Consider the following 25648-nt stretch of genomic DNA (forward strand, 5'->3'; position numbering starts at 1 on the left):
CGTCTGAATAAGCCCCAAATCTCTGACACTCCTTCAGATTAAACAGGCAAAATAAGTTCAGCAGAACGAACCTCGCTGGTATGTTGCATCTGGATCCATCCACCATATCCGTATTTCTGAAGAGATAAAAGACAGAAGACACAGTGATGACATTGATGTACCATTCTATACAGAAGATCACCCGATATTTGGTTGTATTAGGGCCGGTTCACTATAGAAACGCAGTCCAGATGCATTCCGGATTTGTTTCCGCAAGCACATTTTTGATGCATTCCAGTTCATTCCCCCCTCTCTTTTTCTTCAATTGAAATAGAGTATTGTGTGTTACAGTGTGTTTTTGATGCATTTTACAGCGTTCCAGTACAGTTCTGTGCATAAAAAATGCAGCCCGTTCTACTTTTTTTTCTGCAACCGGAACACACTGGAACGGCAAGCACTGATGTGAACTATGACATTGACAATAATATCACCTACTTTTTGTGCGTTTTGAATGCAGAAAAAAAGCAACTGAAATGCATGGCATGTGAACTGACCCTTAACCTCCCTAGCGGTCCGATTATGTCCATATTTCTGTGCTGAAAGCGGTAAATTTTTTTGCATGGAAATATGTATTTTTTTTATTGTAGGCCTGTAATTTTTAGGAATAACTCACTGAAATCTGTCCGAACAAGAGTCTAGTAAACATCCCGAGTATGTTACAATTTGAAACACAAATTGGAAACACAAATTGTAAACACAAATCGCAAATGCACTAATACGGCTACAATCACCTCAAGCAATTTGAAACACAAAATCATAAATTATAACTTAATAAATAATCATAAAAAATAATAATAATAAATTTAATTCAATAATATAATCAAACCAAAAACACTGAATTTTGAAATATAGCGCCAAGTTCGCACATCACTGGGCAAAGTCACAAAATCGTTTTCAGTGTCTGATGAGGAATTTCCCCACAAATCATTATCACTCAATTCTGCAAGTGGTTCTGATTTACTATCGCTGTTCTCTAGCCGGTCTAAAACCGCTTTTGACCTAAAGGGATGCTTTTTGGATGCCAAGAACAGTAAAAATGCAGGCAGGGCGCAGGACAAAGCACTCGGGACAAAATGTATGTGAAATGGTTTGATACAGGAATGTTATACTATGTGATTTTAGTGAATTTAGTGAATGTCACTTTTTGTCATTTTCAAATTTCCCGCCAGTTCCGTCCCCGTACATCCCGACGTCGCAGGGGATAGAACCCAGATGACAGATGCCGGCATCCGCCGGAGGACATTACAGGGGACACTGCAGGAGGGACATCGTGGGAGCGCAGGACAAGGTAAGTGAAGAACAGATCCCGGAGGAGCGCCGCATGGTAAGCCCGAGTGTAGCTCGGGGTTACCGCTTGTGGTACTGAAACTCTACCCCGAGCTACACTCGGGAATACCGCCAGGGAGGCTAAGCCTCATGCACACAGGACATTTTTGACACTGCTCTTAGGGGCGTCTGGCTTTTTTTTTTATCTGCCTCTAAACATTCGTGCATGTTGGCCTATGTGTCCATGCACACAGGGGCGCTTAGAGGCAGAAAAAAAAACTCACTGCCAGGAGCAGCGGCGTTTTGGAAAAAAAAAAAATGCCTGATGAGTTTAAACGTGCGTGAACGCTAGGCGTGCTGATTGCTTCAGCATGATTTCATTTCAATGGCTGAAATAAATTATTATCTTGGCCAATGAAAAAAATGAACTCCCATACGCTTGACACACCTAAATGCGGTTACACACATTTACAAGCATTTTTTTCTGCCATAACACCGCTGCCAGGAGGAAAGGAGGTGAGTAGGAGAAATCGCAAAAATATCCCATGTGCATGACGCCTTACTCCCCCCCCCCGATCCCGACTTTGAAACAGTGAAGTTACACGATTTCAAATTTGGGATGTCATTGCGATTTGAGGTGTGATTTGCAAGACATCTGACACAGATGTCTATGTAAATCGCACCAAAAGTACTGCATGGACTACTTTAGAAATTGGTGTGGCTCTGACCAAGTCGGAACCGCACCGATATGATCTGTGAGATGCATTTTCATGGCCATGGCAGCCCGTTCATTTGAATGGGCTACTGTGCCTGCGTTTTCCAGCATGAAAAACGTTCCTGCGCCCTTTTTTAAAATGCAGCCGCAAGGAAATTTGCTGCGTGTTTATTTATTTATTTCAGGTACTTGTATAGCGCCATCAATTTACGCAGCACTTTACATATATATTGTACATTCACATCAGTCCCTAACCCTCAAGGGGGGTACAGTCTAAGGTCCCTAACTCACATTCATACATACACATACTAGGGACAATTTAGACAGGAGCCAATTAACCTACCAGCATGTCTTTGGGGTGTGGGAGGAAACCAGAGTACCCGAATTAAACCCACACAGGCACAGGGAGAACATGCAGACTCTAAGCAGGTGGTGCCATGGTCAGGATTCTAACCAATGACCCTAGTACTGCCAGGCGGAAGTGCTAACCATTTAGCCTTTGTGCTGCCCATATTATATGCATGGGGGTGCCTTTAACAATGAAAGGCAGCCTTGCGAGTCTGCAAAAGAGCATCATGGCTGGGCTGCAGGTGAGGGAACAAGTGTGATTTACATGCTGCCCGTCACATGCAACCACCCACACAAGTGTGAAGCTATCCCAAAGAGATCCCTTTAGCTCGGCTCCGCCCCCTCCCTCTCCCACATTACTACTGGGTCAAGGTCATCTAGTGCCCAGAGATGACCAAGATGCCAAACAGCGTCCCCCAAAATGTATGAGCATTATGTGTCAGCAAAAATCTCCTCCCTCCCTCATACATTATGGGGGGGGGGGGGCTATAAGATCGCAGAGTCGTGGCCCCCGCATTAGAGATGCCACTTACTTTCAGCTTGCCATTGTGCGGTGTTTGCTTACCAACCCTTTACTAACATTCTTTACTGGGAGGAGATGGGGGATGGTAAACAAACACTGCTGCACAGTGGCAGTCCCAATCCAGGAGAGCTGCAGTGGCAGGAGGAGGAGCTGGAGGGGAGAGAGAGCACGACCTGTCCCTCATCCCAGCTCTTTCCTCCACTCTAGATCTAAGCTGACAGGAGTAGTGAAGCAGCCATCACTACTCCTGTCAGCTTATAGGTAGGAGCTTTCCATGCGGTGCCCCCCCCACTGCGTCCAGGGCAGCCACCCCTCCCGCCCACCCCTTATCCCAGAACTGCCTGGTCCTACCATTTTTATATTTCTGGTGCATACATGGAGCTGCCAAAGGGCTCTGCCTGGTCTTTGGGTCCTGGCACAGCACTTCTGCACATCTGCGCATGTATGGGGAATTTACTACATGTGTGCAAAACACAGCAGATTTAGAACTTCTACAGCAGCCCGTCTTCATGGAGATTTACAAGTGTGCAGATAAGTGGGAAACAGGGGCGGACTGACCATTTGGAAACTTGGGCACTGCTCGAGGGCCTGGGGTCAGTAGGGGGCCCCATGAGATGCCCCTGGTACCTTTTTCATAGGCTTTTTTGAGTTTGGGCAAGGACACAGGGGCCCCATGATCCCCTATTGCCCGGGGGCCCCATGAGTTGTCAGTCCACCCCTGGTGGGAAACCTGGGCATGTGCAGATGTATTGCATGTCTTTGCAAGGATACGATGCCCTGTGACATGCCTGCACATGCGCAACACCCAGGAGGTGGGTCGAAGAGGGGGGTTGCGTAAGTCATTCTGAATATTAGAGAAGGAGGAAACATCCAGACTTTTGGAGTAACAAATTTAAAGCGGTATTAATCCCAAAACATTTTTTGCATGTTCTCCCTGTGCCTGCGTGGGTTTCCTCCGGGTACTCCGGTTTCCTCCCACACTCCAAAGACATGCTGGTAGGTTAATTGGCTCCTGTCTAAATTGGCCCTAGTATGTGTATGTATGAATGTGAGTTAGAGATCTTAGATTGTACGCCCCTTGAGGGTTAGGGACTGATGTGAATGTATAATATATATGTAAAGTGCTGTGTAAATTGATGGCTCTATAGAAGTACCTGAAATAAATATATAAATAAAACAAAAAAATTTAATATATTGCAGCTTACCAATCATTAGATGCGGTGGCTGCATTAGTTTTTCTGTTTTTTAGGCTTTTTTCCCCCCTGTTTTCACCTGATTATCTGCCCACTAACACACCTCCTGTATTAGAGCGCCCCCACTCTGGATGAAGGAGCACAGGAGGGCACCTTTGGACTGCAGCATTGTCAGTATGGGGGGAGTGTTAGATGTACTAGCAGATTTAGATACACTAGCAAATTGAAGACAAACTCCAGCTAGCACTTTATAAATCATTTACAGCAAACAGCTTTTCCTGTTAAATAAGTAAAAACTGATCATTGTAAGCTATGCAGAACCATACAAAGCAGTGTGCTGGAGCTGACGGGAGAAATCTGTGTTGTTTACATACAGACCTCTCCCCCCCTCACAAATACTTGGTGATTGCTGGGTGCCAGCGGGGAATCACCGGCCGGGTCCCGGTGATGGACAGCTGTAGCAGCCAACTACTCAGAAATGCAAATCATGTGTATATACGTAATTTTGCACAGCTCTGCCACCCTGTAGCAGTATTACTGCTGTAGGGCGGCAGGCAAGCGGTTAAAGGAATGAGGCGGCAACCCTATTACCAGATGAAAATAAAACAAAGAAAGCCTCCAAAAGAAATGCAGCCATCACATCTAATGACTGGTAAGCTGGACTACAGTACATGTTTGGGTTTGGGTTTAATATTGCTTTAATTAGTATTTAAAATCTTTTTCTCATTTCCCACTGCTGATTACTCGGCAAAGGTAGTCTGAATGGTAAAGGTGACATCTGCGGGGATTCAGTCTGCTCTTCCTGCATTCCTTGACAGATGATTTGTGCATCTCAGCCAGGAATGAGTTACTCATCAGTATATCAGAGGACGTCTGCAGATCCCTCAGTGTAGAGTAGATGACTCCGTGGATGAAGGTCACCTTCCTCCCTTCATTAATATTTTAGCAGCAGAGCTGGATTGGGAGGTGTAAGATCGCCCTGTTCAGTCTATTGATCCATTAATAAGACAGGGTGATCCCATTCATGCCCACGGGGGAAAATTGGTCATTGCATGAAATGGTGATACGAGCAACGCCATCCCTGCGAAATACGATGGAAAATTTATAGGTTATTCACAGCAATTTTGGGAAAACAACAAGAACTTTCTATCCTAGCAAAGCCAATGTCATTATAGTAGATATAAACTCTAACGGCGTGGCATTTTGTTTGCTAAAGCACTCTGGGCTTTATTTACTAAAGGAAAATAGACTGTGCACTTTGCAAAGTGCAGTTGCTCCAGAGCTTAATAAATGAGCAGAAGCTCTGCTGACTTCTATCCTCCAATCGTGTGCAAGCAAAAATGCAGTTTTTTTTATTATTCCTTACACGTGATTGGGTATTCCTTGTGAAATGAAGCTGCACCTCATTGTACTAAGCTCTGGAGCAACTGTATATTCAGAGTGCGCAGTCTGTCCTAGGTTATGAATAAGGCTTGGTAGACCGAAACGCGTCAACTTACTGTACTTGTGATGATTTTACTGTGGTCGTTTTAATAAAAAGATTTTAGAGCAGTAGTGCAGATCAATTTTTTTTTCATTCATTTTTGCAGTCTGTTTGTCTTTAGTAAATCAATCCCATTGTGTCATAAACCATTGTCATTTTAACTCATAAAATGCAATGTTTGCCATTTTCTAATCCATTTGTAGCGCCCCTCTAGACAGCCAATGGGAGCTAGTTACATATTAAAATGACTTTTTTATATGTTTAAAAAAATATGAAGAATATGTTTAAAAAAAAAATATTTTTAAAAATATTTTTCATATATTTTGTAACATACATACATATATATATACAGTATATACATATATAAAGAAATAAATAAATAAATATATATATATATATATACACACACACAATATGGCCAAATTGTAGTATTTCAAATATATGTCAATATATTTGGAAAGAATATTTTTAAAATATATTTAAAATATATTTTCCTTCCATGTGGGCTGTCCGAGACGCCTGTAGGTGCACCCGCTGTGTGCAGTTCGGGGAGGGCTGTAACTTTCCTGGAAATGTGATCGCTCAGCAGAGTTTTATTGAGTCAACAGAGAAAGTTGTCAGATAAGAGATGGCAGAAGTGAAAGTCCCTTCTGTCATCTGAGGTCAGGCGGGAGCTGTGCGTGGAAATAGAACATGGATTTTAGTCGTACCCGGAAGGAGGCTGTAATACTTTGCCTAGGCTCACAATAATTCCAATAATTCAGTTTGCTTCCATTTGCTCCAAAGCATTTTCTGTAATAGTGGACATATGTGTAGAGGCAGCCGCTCACATTACCGCAACACGTTACATGCACTGCTACTGTATAATGCATTGCCTTCCATTCTGAATGGCACCCCATTGCACTTTGGTAGGGCACATGCGTTATGGCGTGCATTGTCTGCAATAGCATATGCACATAGAGGCAGCCAAATGTGTTCACAACATATCCAGTCATTGCATTCTACTTCAAGTGGTTGTAAACCTCAGACATGAAGCATGTCCCTCTATAGCAGTGGTTCTCAACCTGTGGGTCGCGACCCCTCTGGGGGTCGAATGACCCTTTCACAGGGGTCCCCTAAGACCATCAGAAAACACATATTTCCGATGTGTAAAGAGCAGCTACTGTGTAGAAAGCAGCTGCTGTGTTGAAAACAGCTACTCTGTTAAAAGCAGCTACTGTGCTGAAAGCAGCAGTATTGGAGGTAAAACGGCACTCATGAATTATAATTAATGGGTAAATAATTTTATGGTTGGGGGTCACCACAACATGAGGAACTGTATTAAAGGGTCACGGCATTAGGAAGGTTGAGAACCACTGCTCTATAGTGTGTCTCAGTCCAGAGCACTAAGTGTAATTTCTGTCTGCTGCCTCATTCCTCTGCTATCTGTATGTAGCACTACCCCCTTAGGGGTTGCTGTTGATTTGGGTCCCCCTATAGTTCTGCACAGCCAGGCAATTGGCATTCTCCACACAAGCTTGCACCCAAACACAGAGATCAGTCCTTGAGTGTTGGTTTAGTTTTTTATTGAGGGGATTAGAACTGGGATAGGGTAAGGGGGGTATAGGATGTCCAAGGGAACTGATAACTGAGGACAAACCTCCTGGAACTGTTCACAGGCTTCCCTTCTGCAGCGCAGTCTCTGATGGAGAGCTGGCCATCATCTCCTTGATGTATCACCCCGGACCCTAGATGGAATTCTCCTCTTCACCCAGCAATCTGGAGACTTTTCCTGGGAAGGGGATCTGGCTCCTGTTCCTTTAAATGGCTGAACAGTCACTAGTAGGGGGCTAATCTAGTTTCCCACCAGAGTGCTCCTTCCCCTATCTGCCCAGGGGGTGCAGGTGTACTCCCTCAGGTCCTCTCCTTGTGGGTTGGCTGCTGCTACCAGGCCAATCAGCTGGGCTGCTCCTTCCCTACAGGTGGTCCTCGCTCAGGGGGTCAGTGAGCTCCAATTTTCCGCCTTTCTAGCTCCAGGCTCGCAGGCAGGCCCCATCCCACTAGGTATCCTGGAAGCCTTCCTCCTCCAGAGTCACATTTTCCTCCAACTCTCTACACCTCTCCCATCACCTCACTCCAGCTACTAAGCAGGCTCCAACCACACTCCTGCTATTGAGCAGGCTCTAACACTTTTAAGGGAGTCCCAGCCCCTTGCCTAGCCTTCTGTTGGGGATTGGCTGAGGTCCCTCAAGAGTGCAGCTGACCACTCCTCAGATCCACCCACTGCCTCCAAGGCCCTCCTCCGAAAGCCTCAGAGCAGAAGGCAAGTTCAGAGGGGCTGGCATGCAGAGCCTCTCAGCCCTTACCACAATTTTACCCCTCTGTCTATTACACCTAAGCTGCTAATCAGCTCCCGTCTAACCATTAGAATCTAGCTCCCCCTAGCTAAACTAGAAGGGTGCTACATGTATAAGTCACTTCTGATGAGTTTTCCTGACACCAAGAGAAAAATGGTGACGGGGAGGGAGCTTCAGCACGCAGCCTGTGATTGACAGCCTCAGCTCTGTTCCTGTGTGCTGTGTAAAGGGGGGGGGTGTACCTTGCCTCCAATCAGCTCTCAGAGCTCTCCTCACTGATGTAACCTCAGCATTCTGAATGGCGTGTCAATGCACTATGGCCACGCACATGCATTGCAGAGCATTGTCTGTCATAGTATATGTACATGGAGGCAGCCAAATGTGTTCAAAACATAGCCAGACTTTACCTCCTGCATAGTAGTACAGCACGGTGATGTGTCTAGGGTGGATTTACATCTATGCATTGCTGGAACACATGCAGTAACATGCAGTACTGCAACGCACATTACATGTATTGCTATGTTGTGTGATCACTTATTATGATATGATTTTTGGAACGTTTTTGTAAATTGATTTCAATGAAAAAGAGAAAAAACAGATTTTAAAATAACAATCACACTCACCCAGGTGGATGCAGCAATAGTCTGATGCTACATCTGCCCCCATCACCTCTACACCGAGAACTGAGAGATCAATAACCGCTGATCGCTCCATCTTCCGTGAGCAGAAAATAGGCCAGTCTCCGGCACTCTGCTCTCCCCCTCCAGAGCTCACTAGAGCACCGTGCTGTGGAGGGGCAAGAGTGCCTGGCTGTGGCTCTCAGCGGAGCGCTAAGGCCTGGTTCACAGCAATGCATTTTTTAGTACTTTTTGCAGAAACGCACTACGGTCTATTTAACATGGGACAAGTTCATATGTATGCTTTTTGAGCTCTTTTGAGCTGCTGCATTTTTAGAAAGGGTCCGGGACTTTTTAAATTTAAAAAGTACAGTTTTTGCTACAAAAGTGTTCAATGGAGATGCTGCTGAAATGCCTGTAGTGTGTTTTTACTGCGTTTGTTCTACGTTTTGCTTTTTTATTCTGCCCAGCAACAAAACATTTCCCCTTTAACAAAAAAAAATACAAAACAACAAAAACACAAAATGTTGCAAAAATGCGGCAAACACGCACTTGTAAAAATGCTAAATGCACTGCAAAACAGACAAAACACACACTGCAATGGTGTGAACCAGACCTAAGAGGCTGAGCCAGCTGCCACTCAGAAATCTGGACGGATCCCAACATTAAAGTCAGGATCCCCCCAGAGTATGGACTGGCTAGGTGACGTTAGCTAACGGGATTTAGCCCGCTTCTGGGGGAATATGGGTCGTGGAGTGCAGAACGACATACACTGCTGTGACCCGCAGGAGAAGTAGGGCCAGAAGAGCGTTCGCCCTGATTCTCCTTTAAGGCAATGTGCGCTAATGTGAATGGGCTCTCAGCGTTTCAGCTTGTGCCTTATGGCAATGCATGGCAGCACACAATACATGTGTTTCGGTGTTGCGTTGTCATTCATTTTGAATAGCCCCCTGGTGGACTATAGCAAGGCACATGCGGTGCATTGTGTTAAAAAGTTTTTAAAAAGCCAGATTTTCAGGATGTTTTTGTAAGTTGGAAGCCCATTGATTTAAATGTGATGCCTTAGAGCAGGGGTCTGTAAACTGTGGCCCGCGGGCCAGATGTGGCCCTTTGCTTGCTTTTATCTGGCCCTTGGGGCACTTTTCCTTCTACTGATACGAAGCACCATTCCTTCCATTGACACCAGTGATGGGGCTCTATTCTTCACACTGACACCAACGATGGGGCTCTATTCTTCGCACTGACACCAACGATGGGGCTCTATTCTTTGCACTGACACCAACGTTGGGGTGCTATTCCTCCCACTGACACCAACGTTGGGGTGCTATTCCTCCCACTGGCACCAAGGATGGGACGCTATTCCTCCCACTGACATCAACGATGAGACGCTATTCCTACTGCTAACACCAATGATAGGGTGCTGTTCCTCCTACTGACACCAACAATGGGGTGCTATTCGTCCCACTGATACCAACGATTGGGAGCTATTCCTCCCACTGACACCAATGATGGGGCACTATTCCTCCCACTGTTGACTACCAAGCCTAGGGTATTGTTTACTCCCACTGGCCACAATCTGGCTCCCCTTAAGTTTGAAGGGCAATAAACTGGCCCTTTGTTTCAAAAGTTTGGAGACACCTGCGCTAGAGCAACATTTATTTTACTTATTCCAAGTACTTGTATAGAGCTGTCAATTTATGCAGCGCTTTACATATATATTGTACATTCACATCAGTCCCTAACCCTCAAGGGGTGTACAATCTAAGGTCCCAAACTCACATTCATACATACACATACTAGGGCCAATTTAGACAGGAGCCAATTAACCTACCAGCATGCCTTTGGAGTGTGGGAGGAAACTGGAGTACCCGGAGGAAACCCACACAGGAACAGGGAGAACATGCAAACTCCATGCAGGTGGTGCTTTGAGCCAACGACTCGAGTACTGCCACGTGGAAGTGCTAACCATTTAGCCATTGTGCTGCCCCAACATGTGTTCATGCACAACATTATGAATGTTAGCACACCTGAAGATTGTAAATGAGTCCTTAGTGTTTCACCAGATAACACGCATTACTGCAATTCATGGCAACACCCAATAAATGCATTTCTGCGATGCGTTGTCATTCATTTTGAATGGTACCCTCAAGCATTATAGCAAGGCACATGCTGTGCATGGCCCGGAAAATGTTGTGGCCCTCCTAATTTTTGAGACGTTTGTGTAAGCTGACTTTAAGTTGATATCAATGGGCTGTCTTGGGGTACTTGTACTTTGTATTGATGTAGGAATGCCAGATTTGTTGCAGCAAATTCCTGCAGGCATACCTGCATGTAAAGTTTCTATTAAAGTATTACTAAGCCCAGGACCCTGCATTCACTATATCCGGTCTCCCCGGACTCTGTATTCACTATATCTGGTCTCCCCGGACCCTGCATTCACTATATCTGGTCTCCCCGGACCCTGCATTCACTATATCTGGTTTCCCCGGACCAGGGGCGGACTGACAACTCATGGGGCCCCCGGGCAATAGGGGATCATGGGGCCCTTGTGTCCTTGCCCAAGCTCAAAAAAGCCTATGAAAAAGGTACCAGGGGCATCTCATGGGGCCCCCTACTGACCACGGGCCCTCGGGCAGTGCCCGAGTTTCCAAATGGTCAGTCCGCCCCTGCCCTGGACCCCACACTCACTATATCTGGTCTCCCCGGACCCTGAATTCACTATATCTGCTCTCCCCGGACCCTGCATTCACTATATCTGCTCTCCCCGGACCCTGCATTCACTATATCTGGTCTCCCTGGACCCTGTATTTACTATATCTGGTCTCCCCGGACCCTGCATTCAGTATATCTGGTCTCCCCGGACCCTGCATTCACTATATCTGGTTTCCCCGTACCAGGGGCGGACTGACAACTCATGGGGCCCCCGGGCAATAGGGGATCATGGGGCCCTTGTGTCCTTGCCCAAGCTCAAAAAAGCCTATGAAAAAGGTACCAGGGGCATCTCATGGGGCCCCCTACTGACCACGGGCCCTCGGGCAGTGCCCGAGTTTCCAAATGGTCAGTCCGCCCCTGCCCTGGACCCCACATTCACTATATCTGGTCTCCCCGGACCCTGCATTCACTATATCTGGTCTCCCCGGACCCTGCATTCACTATATTTGCTCTCCCTGGACCCTGCATTCACTATATCCGGTCTCCCACAGCAATTATTTTAGTAAATATAAACGGCTAAATACCTTTTCTCATCAGCAGTCTATAACAGTCTTGTGACTTCTATCAGAGTCCAGCAGAGCACTGGTTAAAGCTTGTAGTAGGAGTTTTCTTTCTGCTCTAGGAGGATGCAGAACCCCTGACCTCTGTCTGGACAGCTCTGATTGGGCCTGTGCTGATCACATGCACCCTCCCAGGAAAAAAAAAAAACTTCTCTAGCAATACACACCAAAGTGAGCATGTGCAGAATGACTCCACATGATATGTCTTATCAGGAGATAAGAGGGGGGCACTGGAAGAAGGGGAAAATCAGAGAAGACAGGATCAAACAACCTTTTTACACAATGCAGAGGATTAACCCCTTAGGTTCCACAGTGAGTATGACAAGCATGCTTTACGGCATATACAGACTGATTGTACTGTTGTGGGGTTAGTAACACTTTCACTTTTCTTTAGTTGTGTGGTATGCATGTTATATGCACATTTACAGGCATAAAATATTGTCCAGCACAGCAGATTTGTTTTCATTTTTTACTGATCTATACAAAGCACAGATTTCTGCGGCCGCGTACACAGGTCTATCATGGTTTTAGACCAGCAAAAAAGACACCCGAATGCCTAAAGACATGGCGTTTTTTGGTGTCCATGTGGAAGAGGCCTTAAAGTGGTTGTAAACACTTACATATACCCAGTGAACTGACTGGCCTCAGGTGACACACAGAGATGTACCTGTAACATAAGTTGTACCTGTTTATCTATAATTGTCTGTCCCCTACATCCATTCAAAGTGCAGAATTTACACAGGATCTCTCAGCTCTAAAAAGCAGGGGGCGGGGAGCTGAAATTAAACCAGTGAGGAGAGCTCTGAGAGGTGATTGGAGGAGATGTACCTGTAACATAAGTTGTACCTGTTTATCTATAACTGTCTGTCCCCCTACATCCATTCAAAGTGCAGAATTTACACAGGATCTCTCAGCTCTGAAAAGCAGGAGGCGGGGAGCTGAAATTAAATCAGTGAGGAGAGCTCTGAGAGGTAATTGGAGGAGATGTACCTGTAACATAAGTTGTACCTGTTTATCTATTACTGTCTGTCCCCTACAATCATTCAAAGTGCAGAATTTACACAGGATCTCTCAGCTCTGAAAAGCAGGGGGCGGGGAGCTGAAATTAAATCAGTGAGGAGAGCTCTGAGAGGTGATTGGAGGAGATGTACCTGTAACATAAGTTGTACCTGTTTATCTATAACAGTCTGTCACATACATCCATTCAAAGTGCAGAATTTACACAGGATCTCTCAGCTCTGAAAAGCAGGGGGCGGGGATCTGAAATTAAATCAGTGAGGAGAGCTCTGAGAGGTCATTGGAGATGTACCTGTAACATAAGTTGTACCTGTTTATCTATAACTGTCCGTCCCCTACATCCATTCAAAGTGCAAAATTTACACAGGATCTCTCAGCTCTAAAAAGCAGGGGGCGGGGATCTGAAATTAAATCAGTGAGGAGAGCTCTGAGAGGTGATTGGAGGGAAGGGGCACCCCCCCTCCACACAGCATACCCACACAGCATACAGAAACAGAGCTGAGGCTGTCAATCAGCTGGATGTCCCTCCCCTGTCACCATTTTTCTCTTGGTGTCATGTAAACTTGCTAGAAGTGACTCAGAAACAAGGCATCAGACAGAGATAACACCGACAATAACACGATTTGCATGCCATGTGACTTTTAAATCGCATTCCAAGTTGCACCCTACTGTCCATGATTAGAGTGGTCATAGTGCAGTTCTGACTTGGTCGGAGCCACACTGATTTCTAAAGTAGCACATGCACTACTTTTGGTGACACTTACATAGACATCTGTACAAATTGCACCTCAAATCGGCATGGCATCCAACTTTGAAAGTTTGTAAGTTGCATGATTTCAAAGTCGGGATCGGTGTGACTGGGGTGTAAATACTGTAGCTGCTGACTTTTAATAAAAGGACACTTGCCTGTCCAGGGATCCAAAGCCGGTCTTGCGCTGGTCGGCTCTTTGCCGGTTTTCAGGTCCCTGACTCCACCATGCTAACTGGGACTCCTTGCGGCTTCAAAGCTGGCTCCCTGCTGTGCATGCGCAAGCTGCCCTGTGGATGGTCCCGCAGCCTTCTGGGACCTGTGACGTGTCCTAAGAGGCTTCAGACAGAGGAAGGGGGGACACATTTTGCTCAGATTGCCTAAGCCACAGGTGTCAAAAACAAGGCCCGCAGGACGAATCCGGCCCTCCAGGCCATTTCATGTGGCCCTTGCACCTCTCCTGCAGTTACCCCCTTGTCTCCACCTCCACCTTGTCTTAGAAGTCGGCAGCAGAGAGGAGAATAGAACTCCTCTGCCAAATCCCACACCTCTCAGTGCAGCTGCAGCCCCCCCTCATCTCTTCCTCCTCTGGTTTCAGCATTCAGCAGGCAACTAACTTCACTCCTCCTCTGGTCCTCCTCCAGACCCTGCACTTTCTGCTTTCCAGCTCTGCTCCCAAAGGGGGGTACACGGTGATGTTAGGGAGTGTATGGGATTCTTGACATCTGATGTAATAGGGGGGGGGGAGGTAGGGTGCTCTGGACATCTAGTCCTATTGATACCCCCTTGTCTCCACCTTGTCTCAGAAGTCAGCAGCAGAGAGGAGAATAGAACTCCTCTGCCAAATCCTGCACCTCTCAGTGCAGCTGCAGCACCCCCTCATCTCTTCCTCCTCTGGCTTCAGCATTCAGCAGGCAACTAACTCCACTCCTCCTCTTGTCCTCCTCCAGAACCTGCACTTTCTGCTTTCCAGCTCTGCCCCCACAGGGGGGTGCACGGTGATGTTAGGGAGTGTGTGGGATTCTTGATATCTGATGTAATGGGGGGGGGGGGGGTGCTCTGGACATCTAGTCTTATTGATACAACCAGCCCTTTGAGGGCAACCATAATGCTGATACGGCCCTTGATAAAATGGAGTTTGACACCCCTGGCCTAAGCGATCCACGAGGAAGTAGGAGCAAGTACCTGTCAACCCCCCCCCCCCCCCCACACCAAAATAAAAAAGTGCCCAAAAGTTGGAAAGAAGTGAGAAGGCAGAAAAGCAGAATTTCCCTTTAGGGGTGATAGTCCGCTCTAATGTCAAAATGCATACTACAGACCTCTTACTGAGGCAATACAGTGATGGAAATATGGTACAGCAAGCATCGAAATACAGAAATGTTACTAAATTGTTTTGAGCAAATCTTATAATAAATCACAAAATTATTTCAGATGACCTATATGTCACAATCAGGCTAATATCTGTATAAAGTGGGGTTGTCACCTGTTTGAGATCCGGCCATTCTTGCGGAAGTATATGGCTGTGAATATCAATTTTCATTATCTATGGAGCTCTGCCAGCTACTGTCTGACAATATTGTGTCCCTCCAGGTCCTGCAGTATGGACAGGATACGTCGTGTTACTTTGTAGCAGAGCAGTTACACACCCCTTGGCGGGAACCAATAGGAACGCAGGGCAGGTTGAACTGTAACTGTCCAGGACCAAGATCAAAGGGCAAATTAATGCTGACTAGTGTAGAAAGTATTTTATTTTTAAACAACGAACTTCAGTTTAATTGATATGAAGGATATGACTTCTGAACAGCTTGTAGAAACCATGAAATATCAAAAGGTTAACAGAAACATAAATAAATCCCAAAAAATAGTGTGGAACATTCAACAGTAAAAGTCCAAAAATGAAGATGAAGGAAGTCTCTTCAACAATATTAGAGGAAAAACGTATTCCTACTGGCGAGTGAGTCCACTATCCCGGTGCTGCAAGCCTTTAAATGATATGCATCACCTTATACCCTACTGGATAAGATGCACTTATTTGATAAAAAATGGGAGTCATGGACGGATTATAGACATTTTTGGCATGATTAATAACATTCCCAGTGAAAGTTGAATGGCATATACTGTTGGCAGATGTACAGTATATATAATTTATATATCTATTGATTCACTTATCATTTTTCATCTATTATCTATCATTATTTTTATATTTACCATTTTTATATTTATATATTTATTCATTTATATATCACTCATACATTCATGTATTTATTTATTCATCAATTTATTTATTTTTTATTTATTATTATTTATTAATTATTATTATTTATAATTTATATGCATCATATATGGTTAAGAGTGTGCTAAGCATACAGCACACTGATTGTTGGTTCAGGTAGTATGACCATTCAAGTTCCTTTTTTTTTTTTTGGCTGAGTGGGAGGGTCTTATCCACCCTCCTTTTGACATTTCACTAGTATATAAGCTTGTGGCCAGCAGGCACATCTCCAGCTCTGAGGAAGGGGGTTTAGCTCCCGAAACGTGTTAGCCTATCTGTACCATTAGACACAGATGTATTGTGACTGTCCTTGTGAACCACTTTTACTGCCATTTATCACGTTGGTTTGTGAGTATATATCCTCTTTTCATTTAATAAATACGTGTTATACCACGGTAATGCACGATGAGAGTGCGCCCTTGTTTGTTCTTTTCCACTAGATCGGGTGTCGGCAACCCGCGGCTCCAGAGCCGCATGCGGCTCTTTTTCACCTTGGCTGCGGCTCCGGAGCACACTGCTCACCAGGTGACAGGCAATAGGGCAGCAATGGGCAAACTACGGCCCGCGGGCCGTATACGGCCCGGCGGACCTTTTAATCCGGCCCGCGGAGCTAGGCTCCCGCTAGGCTCCTCTCACAGTCCGCCCTGAAGACCGGTGTAGCATGAAAATCTGTCTCCTATGAGGATCTGTCCCCCTCGACGTATCTGCGCATGTGCCGGAGATCGCCGATCGGCTGCTAATGCCTGAAACTGGCACATGCGCAGATACGTCGAGGGGGACAGATCCTCATAGGAGACAGATTTTCATGCTACACCGGAACGGCGCGGGAACACGGCGAGAGGAACGCGCGGAGCAAAGGTAAGTGAATTGACACAGGGGGGACTTGGGGACTTAATATGGGGGATGAATTAATAGGGGGGATGAATTACTATATGGGGGATGAATTACTATGGGGGATGAATTACTATATGGGGGATGAATTACTATGGGGGATGAATTACTATATGGGGGATTAATTACTATGGGGGATGAATTACTATGGGGGATGAATTACTATATGGGGGATGAATTACTATGGGGATGAATTACTATATGGGGGATGAATTACTATGTGGGATGAATTACTATATGGGGGATGAATTACTATGGGGGATGAATTATTATATGGGGGATGAATTACTATATGGGGGATGAATTACTATATGGGGGATGAATTACTATGGGGGATGAATTACTATATGGGGGATGAATTACTATGGGGGATGAATTACTATATGGGGGATGAATTACTATGGGGGATGAATTACTATGGGGGATGAATTACTATATGGGGGATGTATTTTCAGTTTTAAAAATGTGGCTCTCAAAATAAATTTCAATCGTGGTTTTGGTGAGATTTGGCTCAGTTGAAAAAAAAGGTTGCCCACCACTGACCTAAGGCTATGATTGTGATTATGACGATACACTGTGGCCCTGATTAACCCTTTGCTTACTGGGCCCTTAAACCCCCTTCATGACCAGAGCGCTTTTTGCAATATATGCAGTGTCAGATTTGTTTTAAATGTTGCAATGGTTTTGCGGCTCCCAGTCTTTTTTTCCCTCTCGGAAACGGGTCCAAGTGGCTCTTTATGTCTTAAAGGTTGCAGACCCCTGCACTAGATGTATCATTTAACCTACCTTATCATTTACACATTTCATGTACTTGCAATCTACTTTTTCTATTCCTTCTCTCTCTTACATTAATATACTTTCCTGTATTGTACTTTTCAAAAGTGCCTTGTTTTTGCTGTAAGTTCTATTTGAAAATGTGCTGTTGTTTTACAGTCTACAGTTTATACAATAAAATCGTTTGTCAACAAAAAAAATGATATGCATCACCACGGTGATCATAATATATACGTGGAGCGGACCCCTGATGAAGTCACGTGGTTTGTGAGGATACAAACTGTTGAGGGTTTCACACAATTTTTTGGACTTATTTATGTTTATGTTATACTTTAGTCCGGGTTCTCACGCAGTATTTTCAGTGTGAATTTTGCACCGCATCAGAATCGCACCCCGATCATGCGAACCGCTGCCGGTGTGTATGTTAAGTTAACAACACCCCGAAAGCAGTCCGTAAAATGCAGTGCGATGTGCAGAATTGGATCGCATAGGTGTAAACTCCCATGCGATCCGATTCTAGTGCGGACCCAAAAAAGGGTTCTGCACGGTTATGGTGCGGGTTCGGTGTGAATAGAACTATACAAAAAGTATGGCTCCGATCGCACCGCGCACAAATCGCAGGAATGCGGTGCGGTTCCTGTGCAAATCACATGTGATATACCGCACTGCATATATGTGAACCCGGGCTGAGTGTTCACTAGAGTGGATGTTTCTGAGCAATGCAATACTACACGCTGGTTTTGTATTTCAAATGTGATGAGCACACACTTTATGTGTGGGCGGCACAGTGGCTTAATGGTTAGCAAGTCTGCCTTGCAGTAAATGGGTCATGGGTTAGATTCCCAACCATGGCACCTCCTGCATGGAGTTTGCATGTTCTCCCTGTGCTTTCGTGGGTTTCCTCTGGGTACTCCAGTTTCCTCCCACACTCCAAAGACATGCTGGTAGGTGAATTGATTCCTGTCTAAATTGTCCCTAGTATGTATGAATGTAAGTTAGGGACCTTAGATTGTACGCCCCTTGAGGGTTAGGGACTGATGTGAATGTACAATATATATGTAAAGTGCTGTGTAAATTGATGGCGCTATATAAGTACCTGAAATAAATAAAATAATGTGTTTGCAGCAGCTTGAATTTTTTATTCATTATTATTTTTTTTATTTCAGGTACTTATATAGCGCCATCAATGTTACGAAACGCTTTACGTATATATTGTACATTCACATCAGTCCCTAAGCCTCAAGGGGCGTACAATCTAAAGACCATAACTCACATTTATACATACACATACTAGGGACAATTTAGACAGGATTCAGTTAACCTCCCAGCATGAAACCAGAATACCCAAAGGAAACTCACACAGGCACAGGGAGAACATGCAAACTCCAGGCAGGTGTTGCTCTGGTGGGAATTTATTTATTATTTCACCGTTGTTTTAATCATTTTTCAGCGCACAATTCTTTACACCAATTAAATATCAAAAGGTATAATCAGAAAAAGATCTGGGGACACAGGAGCATTACTATCAATGGAATAAAAATGAAAGTAATATTAATCTCTTCAGCTGCAGAACTTTTACCCCCTTCACGACCAGGCCATGTTTTGCTATTCAGCACTCTGCCACTTTAACTGGTAATTTCAGGATCATGCAGCAATGTACCCAAACAAAATGTATATGATTTTTTTTCACACAAATAGAGCTTTCTTTTGGTGGTATTTAACTACCATTGGGTTTATTTTTTTGCAATATAAATGAAAAAAGAACATCAGTTTTGAGAAAAAAAAAACATTTTTTACTTTCTGCTATGAAACATATCCAATAAAACATTAAAAAAATCTAATTTCTTCATACATTTTGGCCAAAATGTATTTTCTCTTTTATTATAAAAAAAAGAAAACATTTTTAACTTTCTGCTAGAAAGCATATCCAATTTTAAAAAAAATCTCTCTCTCTCTCTCTCTCTATATATATATATAAAACACATTATTAATTTAGGCCACAATGTATTCTGCTACATATTTTTGGTGAAAAAAAATCCCAGTTCATGTATATTAATTGGTGTGCGGGAAAGCTATAGCGTTTATAAACTATGGGGTATATACTCATTTTTTTTTATACTACTAATGACAGTGATCAGTGACTTATAATGGGACCGTGATAGTGTGGCAGGCAACCTGACACTAATTGGTGCTGGGGGGGGGGGGGGGACTGACTAACTGCCACTGACATCACAGTGACACTAATACAGTGATCAGTGCTGATACTATACACTGTCCCTGTACTAATAACACTGGCTGGGAAGGGGTTAACATCTAGGGCAATCAAGGGGTTAAATGTGTGCCTAACAATGTGTAATGTGTGTATTATGTGCTGCTTTTACTAAGACATCTCTTTGTTTCTTATTCCTTTGCAGGGATCATTCCCTCTGTACAGAGCCCTGTGTTGATTGTCAGTGAGGAGTCAGGAGCCAATGAGGAGGCAGAGACCTCTCGTGTACACAGCTGCATTGTGATCTGGCTCAGGTAAGTATTAGGGGGGCTGCGGGGGGATCATAGAATGCATGAAGGTACAAAAAACCTTCAGCCTTTAGAACCATTTTAATTGACTCTGACCATTGGAATGCATTCGTGCTCAAATGCGGCTAAACGCGGCTAGCATTTACATGCATTTAGACACATTTGCAGGCGTTTAAGTGCATTCATCATTTTATTCAGCCTGTAAATGCTTCTCTTCAAATACGCCTGTATTAAGTGAGCTTGGACACATAGACAGGGCTGTCTTTAATATTGATTGGACCCTGGGCAGACATTTTCTTGGGCCCCCCACCCATTCAATTTTGCTCCCTATCTGTTCTGAGACATACAGTAAATAACAGCTAGATTCAAAATCAGTTTACTGCAGCTGTCAGTAAAGGACTCACCGCTGGTGGTGCTGGGGCTCACCTGCTGTGTGGGTTGCAGTACCGGTGCTTGCCAGCGGGTGCTTTCAGCAGCCAGGATCTCACTCCTGCAATCAAGCCATCACCTGAGGCTGATTGCAGGAGGTGTATTTAAGCAGCACCAGGCCTGCAATCAGTGCCTTGGTGTTTTCCCATGTGCCCTGTTGTCCTGATCCTGTTTCCTGTCTTCTGCCTGCTTGACTCTGACTCTGCTAGAACTCCGCCTGCACCAACCCCAGCTATTCCTGGCCATTCTCCTGCCTGCTCCTGTTGTACCTTATCTGCCCGATTGTTCCTGACCTGGCCTGCCTGACCACTCCACCTCTCCAGCCCTGACTACACTTGTACATATTAATATTAATTTAAGGTTTGGTTTTTGTTTGCACTGCGTTTGTATATTTGTGCAGCTCTTAATAAATTGTATTATTATTTCATCATTTCTGAAGCCTGCTGTTCCCTGTGTCAGTCCACACATCTCTGGTCATACCTGGATCTCTGACAGCAGCAGATCAGGCAATGATTGTGATTGGTTGCTGGAGGATACAGCAAATCATTACTACTCTCTGACTGGTTGATAGAGGTTACAGCATACACTATGGCTCATTGATTAGTTGCTAGAGGTTACAGCACATTTCTGCTTGCTGATTGATTGCTAGAGGTTCCTGCACATCGTTACCGCTCACGTATTGGTTGCTAGAGGTTACTGCACATCATTACCGCTCACTTATTGGTTGCTAGAGGTTATTACACATCATTACCTCTCACTGATTACCTGCTTTTGCTTACTGTTCATCATTACCACTTACTTATTGGTTACTAGAGGTTAACATGGCAATTTCTCTATGGAGGGGCCCCTGGACTGGAGGTAGCAGTCTCTCTATAGAGGGGCCCCTGGACTGAAGGTTTCAATCCTTCTATGGAAGAACCCCTCGATTGGAAGTAGCAGTCTCTCTATGGAGGGGCCCCTAGACTGGAGGTAGCAGTCTCCCTATGGAGGGGCCACTGGACTGGAGGTGGCAATCTCTCTATGAAGGGCCCCCTGGACTGGAGGTAGCAGTCTCCCTATGGAGGGGCCACTGGACTGGAGGTGGCAATCTCTCTATGAAGGGGCCGCTGGCCTGGAGTTAGCAGTCTCTTTATGGAGGGGCCCCTGAACTGGAGGTTGTAATCTCTCTATGGAGGGGCCCCTGGACTGGATGTAGCAATCTGTCTATAGAAGGGCCCCTGGACTGGAGGCAGCAGTCTCTCTATGGAAGGGTCCCTGGACTGGAGATACCAGTCTATCTATGCAGGCCCTCCATAGAGAGATTGCTACCCACAACAATGATTAGCAGCTGCCCCTTTTTCCCCGCCTTAAAGAAGGCTCTGCACGAAGGCTCTGCCCATAGGCTTACATTGAGGTGCTTTTACGGGCTGAAAAAAAAACGATTATACATCTGTAAAAGCAGCATTTTTGTTAATTGCCCAATGAGAGAATGAGGTCTGAGTTAGAAAATAAGTTGTTGCCAGTTGAGATTGCATTTTTGATTTTGACATGTTTTTCATTTAACTCAATGATAAATGCATGGGGGGAATGCATTGGTGTGAATCCAGCCAGAACGTTTGAAGCATACAGTTTTTTCGCATCATTTTAAAATTTACATTTTAGCACAATGCCCAAAAAAAAGCAGGATAGAAATAGACGCAACCAGCCCATAATTCACACAGGCTCTATGTGCATAACATCAAAGAATAACATGGGGAAATGTAGTCTCCATAAGGCCTGTGTATCCACATAATCTGGAGACGTCCAATTTTCGCAGGAAATAGCAACCCTCAATTCCCGGGGGTGCAGCTTCTGAGCTGACATTCTGATGATAATTAGAGAGAGGCGATTGATGGTGAGTGGTTATTGATCGCTACACCTGCGCCTGAAGTGGAGAAATCTGACATGATCTCTATATCAACTGGATTGTACTGTCTCTATCACTGACATGAATAAGTCTGTCTTCTGTATCGCGACCCTCAACCAGTTTTTTATCTGCTGTTTACACTGTGTGCAGTAAAAGGTCTCCTGTGACATTTTCATGTTTGAAACATATTCCGCTTTCAAGGATAATCCTTTAAAAAATTACAGCAAATGCCATCACTTGTTGGTCATAAGATGCAGTATTTTCAGACAGTTCCTGGAAAAAAGAAAATTTTAACTTTTGGAAACAAAAAAAAAATGCATATTAAAGTTGCGGTAAAAGGCGTTTTGTAATTTAAAGCTGAACTCTGGGCTCAAAAAAATTAATTTAGTGTTGAATATATTTTTGTTTTGTTTTTAAGGAAAATAATTACAAGTACAAACATGAATGCAAAATATAGATGAAAAGTAAGAGATAAATTAGGTCCACAAATATTCAAGGACATCAAAAAGCATATATAATTGAAAAGTGATGGATCAGGAAATTTGACCTTTATGGACCTCTATTGGACATCATCAATCTGTGCTTTAATAACTTCAATAACGGGCACTTTTACCCCCTTCCTGCCCAGCCCAATTTTCAGCTTTCAGTGTTGTTGCACTCTGAATGACAATTGTGCGGTCATGCAACACTGCATTACTTTCTACTTACCCTTGTCCTCTGCATTACATACTGACAGCTGATCTTAGTTTAACTAATGGCCTCTGCTCTCCGTGTTAGTTACTTTTGACCCCTAAACTGTGCTTTACATACTACTGGCCTCTGCACTCTGCATTACATGTTCCTGACACCTGCATGCTTTGTTACTTACGAATGATTGCAGTCCTCTGAATTATGTACTACTGATCCCTGAACTCTGCATTACGTACTACTTACCTCTGCACTCTGCATTACTACTGATTACTAAACTCTGAGTAATTTACTCCTGATCCCTGAACTCTGCATTACTACTGACCGCAGCAATCTGTGTTACTTAATGCTGATCTCTGAACTCTGCATTGCAACTGACCTCTGAACTTTGCCTTATTACTACTGAACCCTGCACCTAAAGCCAATCCTCATACCTGACCAGTCTTTTATTGTCATGATTACCCATTTTTACCCCATGTATTCTAACAACTGTGACATATGGAAGGATATGTAGGCAGTCACAATGCTAAGATCTAGTGAGTACAATTTCTGGAGGGAGGGGGCAATTTATGCTGGAGATGGTTTTGTCATGGGGGGGGGTGTATTGGGAGGAGGGGGAAATATCCAACATCCAACAACGCCACCATCAAACCCGCCCCGCAGGCCAGAGTACTTGGTGTAATTCTGCACTCCAACCTATCCTTGCAGCCCCAAGTCCAATCTTTAACAAACTCGTGCAGACTCCACCTCTGCAACATCGCCAAAATACGCCCATTCCTAACCCCAGAAACCACTAAACAGCTCATCCACTCCCTCATCATATCACGACTCGACTACTGCAACTCCCTCCTCACTGGCCTGCCTCGCCGCTGGCTATCCCCGCTTCAGTCCATCCTGAATACGGCTGCCAGACTCATTCACCTTTCCAACCGCTCCGTTTCCGCCACCCCCCTCTGCCAATCCCTCCACTGGCTTCCGATTGCGCAACGGATCAAATTCAAAATCCTAAAACTGACATACAAAGCTATCCACCATACTGCCCCAAATTACATCACCGACCTGATATCCAAGTACCACCCAACACACTCCGCTCCTCACAAGACCTCCTTCTCTCTAGTTCCCTGGTCTCCTCCTCCCATGCCCGCCTCCAGGACTTCTCCAGGGTGTCACCCATCCTCTGGAACTCCCTGCCCCAACCCATCAGATTATCACCTACTCTCCTCTCCTTTAGGCGCACCCTGAAAACCCATCTCTTCAGGGAAGCCTACCCCACCCCCTGCTAACTTGCCGACCTCCTCCACTCTTCCTACCACTCCATCCCCCACAGCTATCTCCTCCTGTGCCACCATCCCCTCCCTCCTAGATTGTAAGCTCGAAAGAGCAGGGCCCTCAATCCCCTCATGTTTTGCATTGTATTGGTATTGTTCTGTCACATGTTCTGTCCCCCTTTGTAATGTACAGCGCTGAGCGAACTGTTGGCGCTTTATAAATACTGTATAATAATAATAATAATAATAACTTGCTTGGGAGGAACTCTGTGATTTACATACTTTTGACCCCTGCGCTCTATGCATTGTGCACTCTTGAAACACAGCAAAGTAGGCTCAGGTTTTACTTGACCAGAACCCTTTGGCCACACTTACCATTTGGTAAGCAGTGATTAGCCTTGCCCCTGTTCCACCCCTGTCTCACCCCCAATAAAATTAGGTGTGTTTCGGGTTTCCCTAGTTTTCACTTTGGTTACCTTATGCTGGCGGTTCTACCAGCCAACCGTCCCGAAGAAAGGCAGCGCAATGGGAGGAACCTAACCCTAGCTGTGGGCCGGGGGCAATCATGTAGCTTTCTGGATCTGACCCCAGGTGGCAGCACTGAGACCTGAAATTTAAAGGATAAGTCCACTATAAACTGATGTTTGTTTTGGATGGACACCAGTAAGTTACAGTACACATCATGGGTGTAAATCTTTTTGCATCTTCAACAGGCTGCCCTACTTGCTGGATTTCACCCTTCCTTAGCTTTTGGGGAAACACATTAGACAGGTCCACCCCCAAGGAATCTTCAGTTCAGTGAAGGACACTGCGATGTTTTGGTTTATACGAGAGAACCACTTTGTAGTGTTTGCCATACCTATAACTGGGTCATACACCGATTACGGCAATATAAGAATGAGTTGTGTACAAACAATTGATTTGTTCTGTATGCCAATAAAAGCATAATTGATAAGGAAGCCCCAAAAAACATCGTCTGAGATTTATCAGCTCAACCAATCAGAGTTTAGTTACTGAACACAGATCAGAGAAAATGAACTCAATTTGCTATCCATGAACATAGTGCTCACTACATTCTGATTATATCCTGTATATTATATTGTATATCTCCCAGCATCCTCTAGGGGGAGATATTTAGCAATTTTTTAGAATTATGGGAAATTCTGTAAGTCGTGACTTGAAATGCGAAGCATTATTTTTTAATAGAAAAGTGATATGTTCAGAAAATGCTTCGTAAACCTTCCATAAAACACGCAATAGCATTTGGACACCATTAAATGAGTGCACAAAAAGTTACTAAAGCTGTTGGACTTATATCTTCCAGCTGAGCTGAACTATGGAAATGTCTAAGCTTTGGTTTTGCTCTAT

The 25648-nt window shown here is 44.6% G+C and overlaps 1 protein-coding gene across 2 annotated transcripts in view; it reads right to left on the minus strand.

Annotated features, from left to right (window-relative positions):
- The window catches only part of ACMSD (aminocarboxymuconate semialdehyde decarboxylase), a 71704-nt gene extending 56528 nt beyond the window's left edge, over nt 1–15176 (minus strand). Inside the window, exons 1-2 of one of the 2 annotated variants that reach the window (XM_089683604.1) lie at nt 15041–15176; nt 72–116 (exon numbers count right to left, since the gene is read on the minus strand). In XM_089683604.1, coding sequence (XP_089539730.1) covers nt 72–116; nt 15041–15097 — 102 coding nt within the window. In that variant the 5' untranslated portion in view covers nt 15098–15176. The remainder of the gene's footprint in view (nt 1–71; nt 117–15040) is intronic. The other variant, XM_089683605.1, reaches the window with a different exon arrangement.
- Nucleotides 15177–25648: the final 10472 nt, after the last annotated feature.

Source organism: Staurois parvus, unplaced genomic scaffold (assembly GCF_062004578.1).
Source record: "Staurois parvus isolate SC_StPar_1 unplaced genomic scaffold, SC_StPar_1.0 ptg000315l, whole genome shotgun sequence".
In the NCBI taxonomy this organism is placed as follows: Eukaryota; Metazoa; Chordata; class Amphibia; order Anura; family Ranidae; genus Staurois; species Staurois parvus.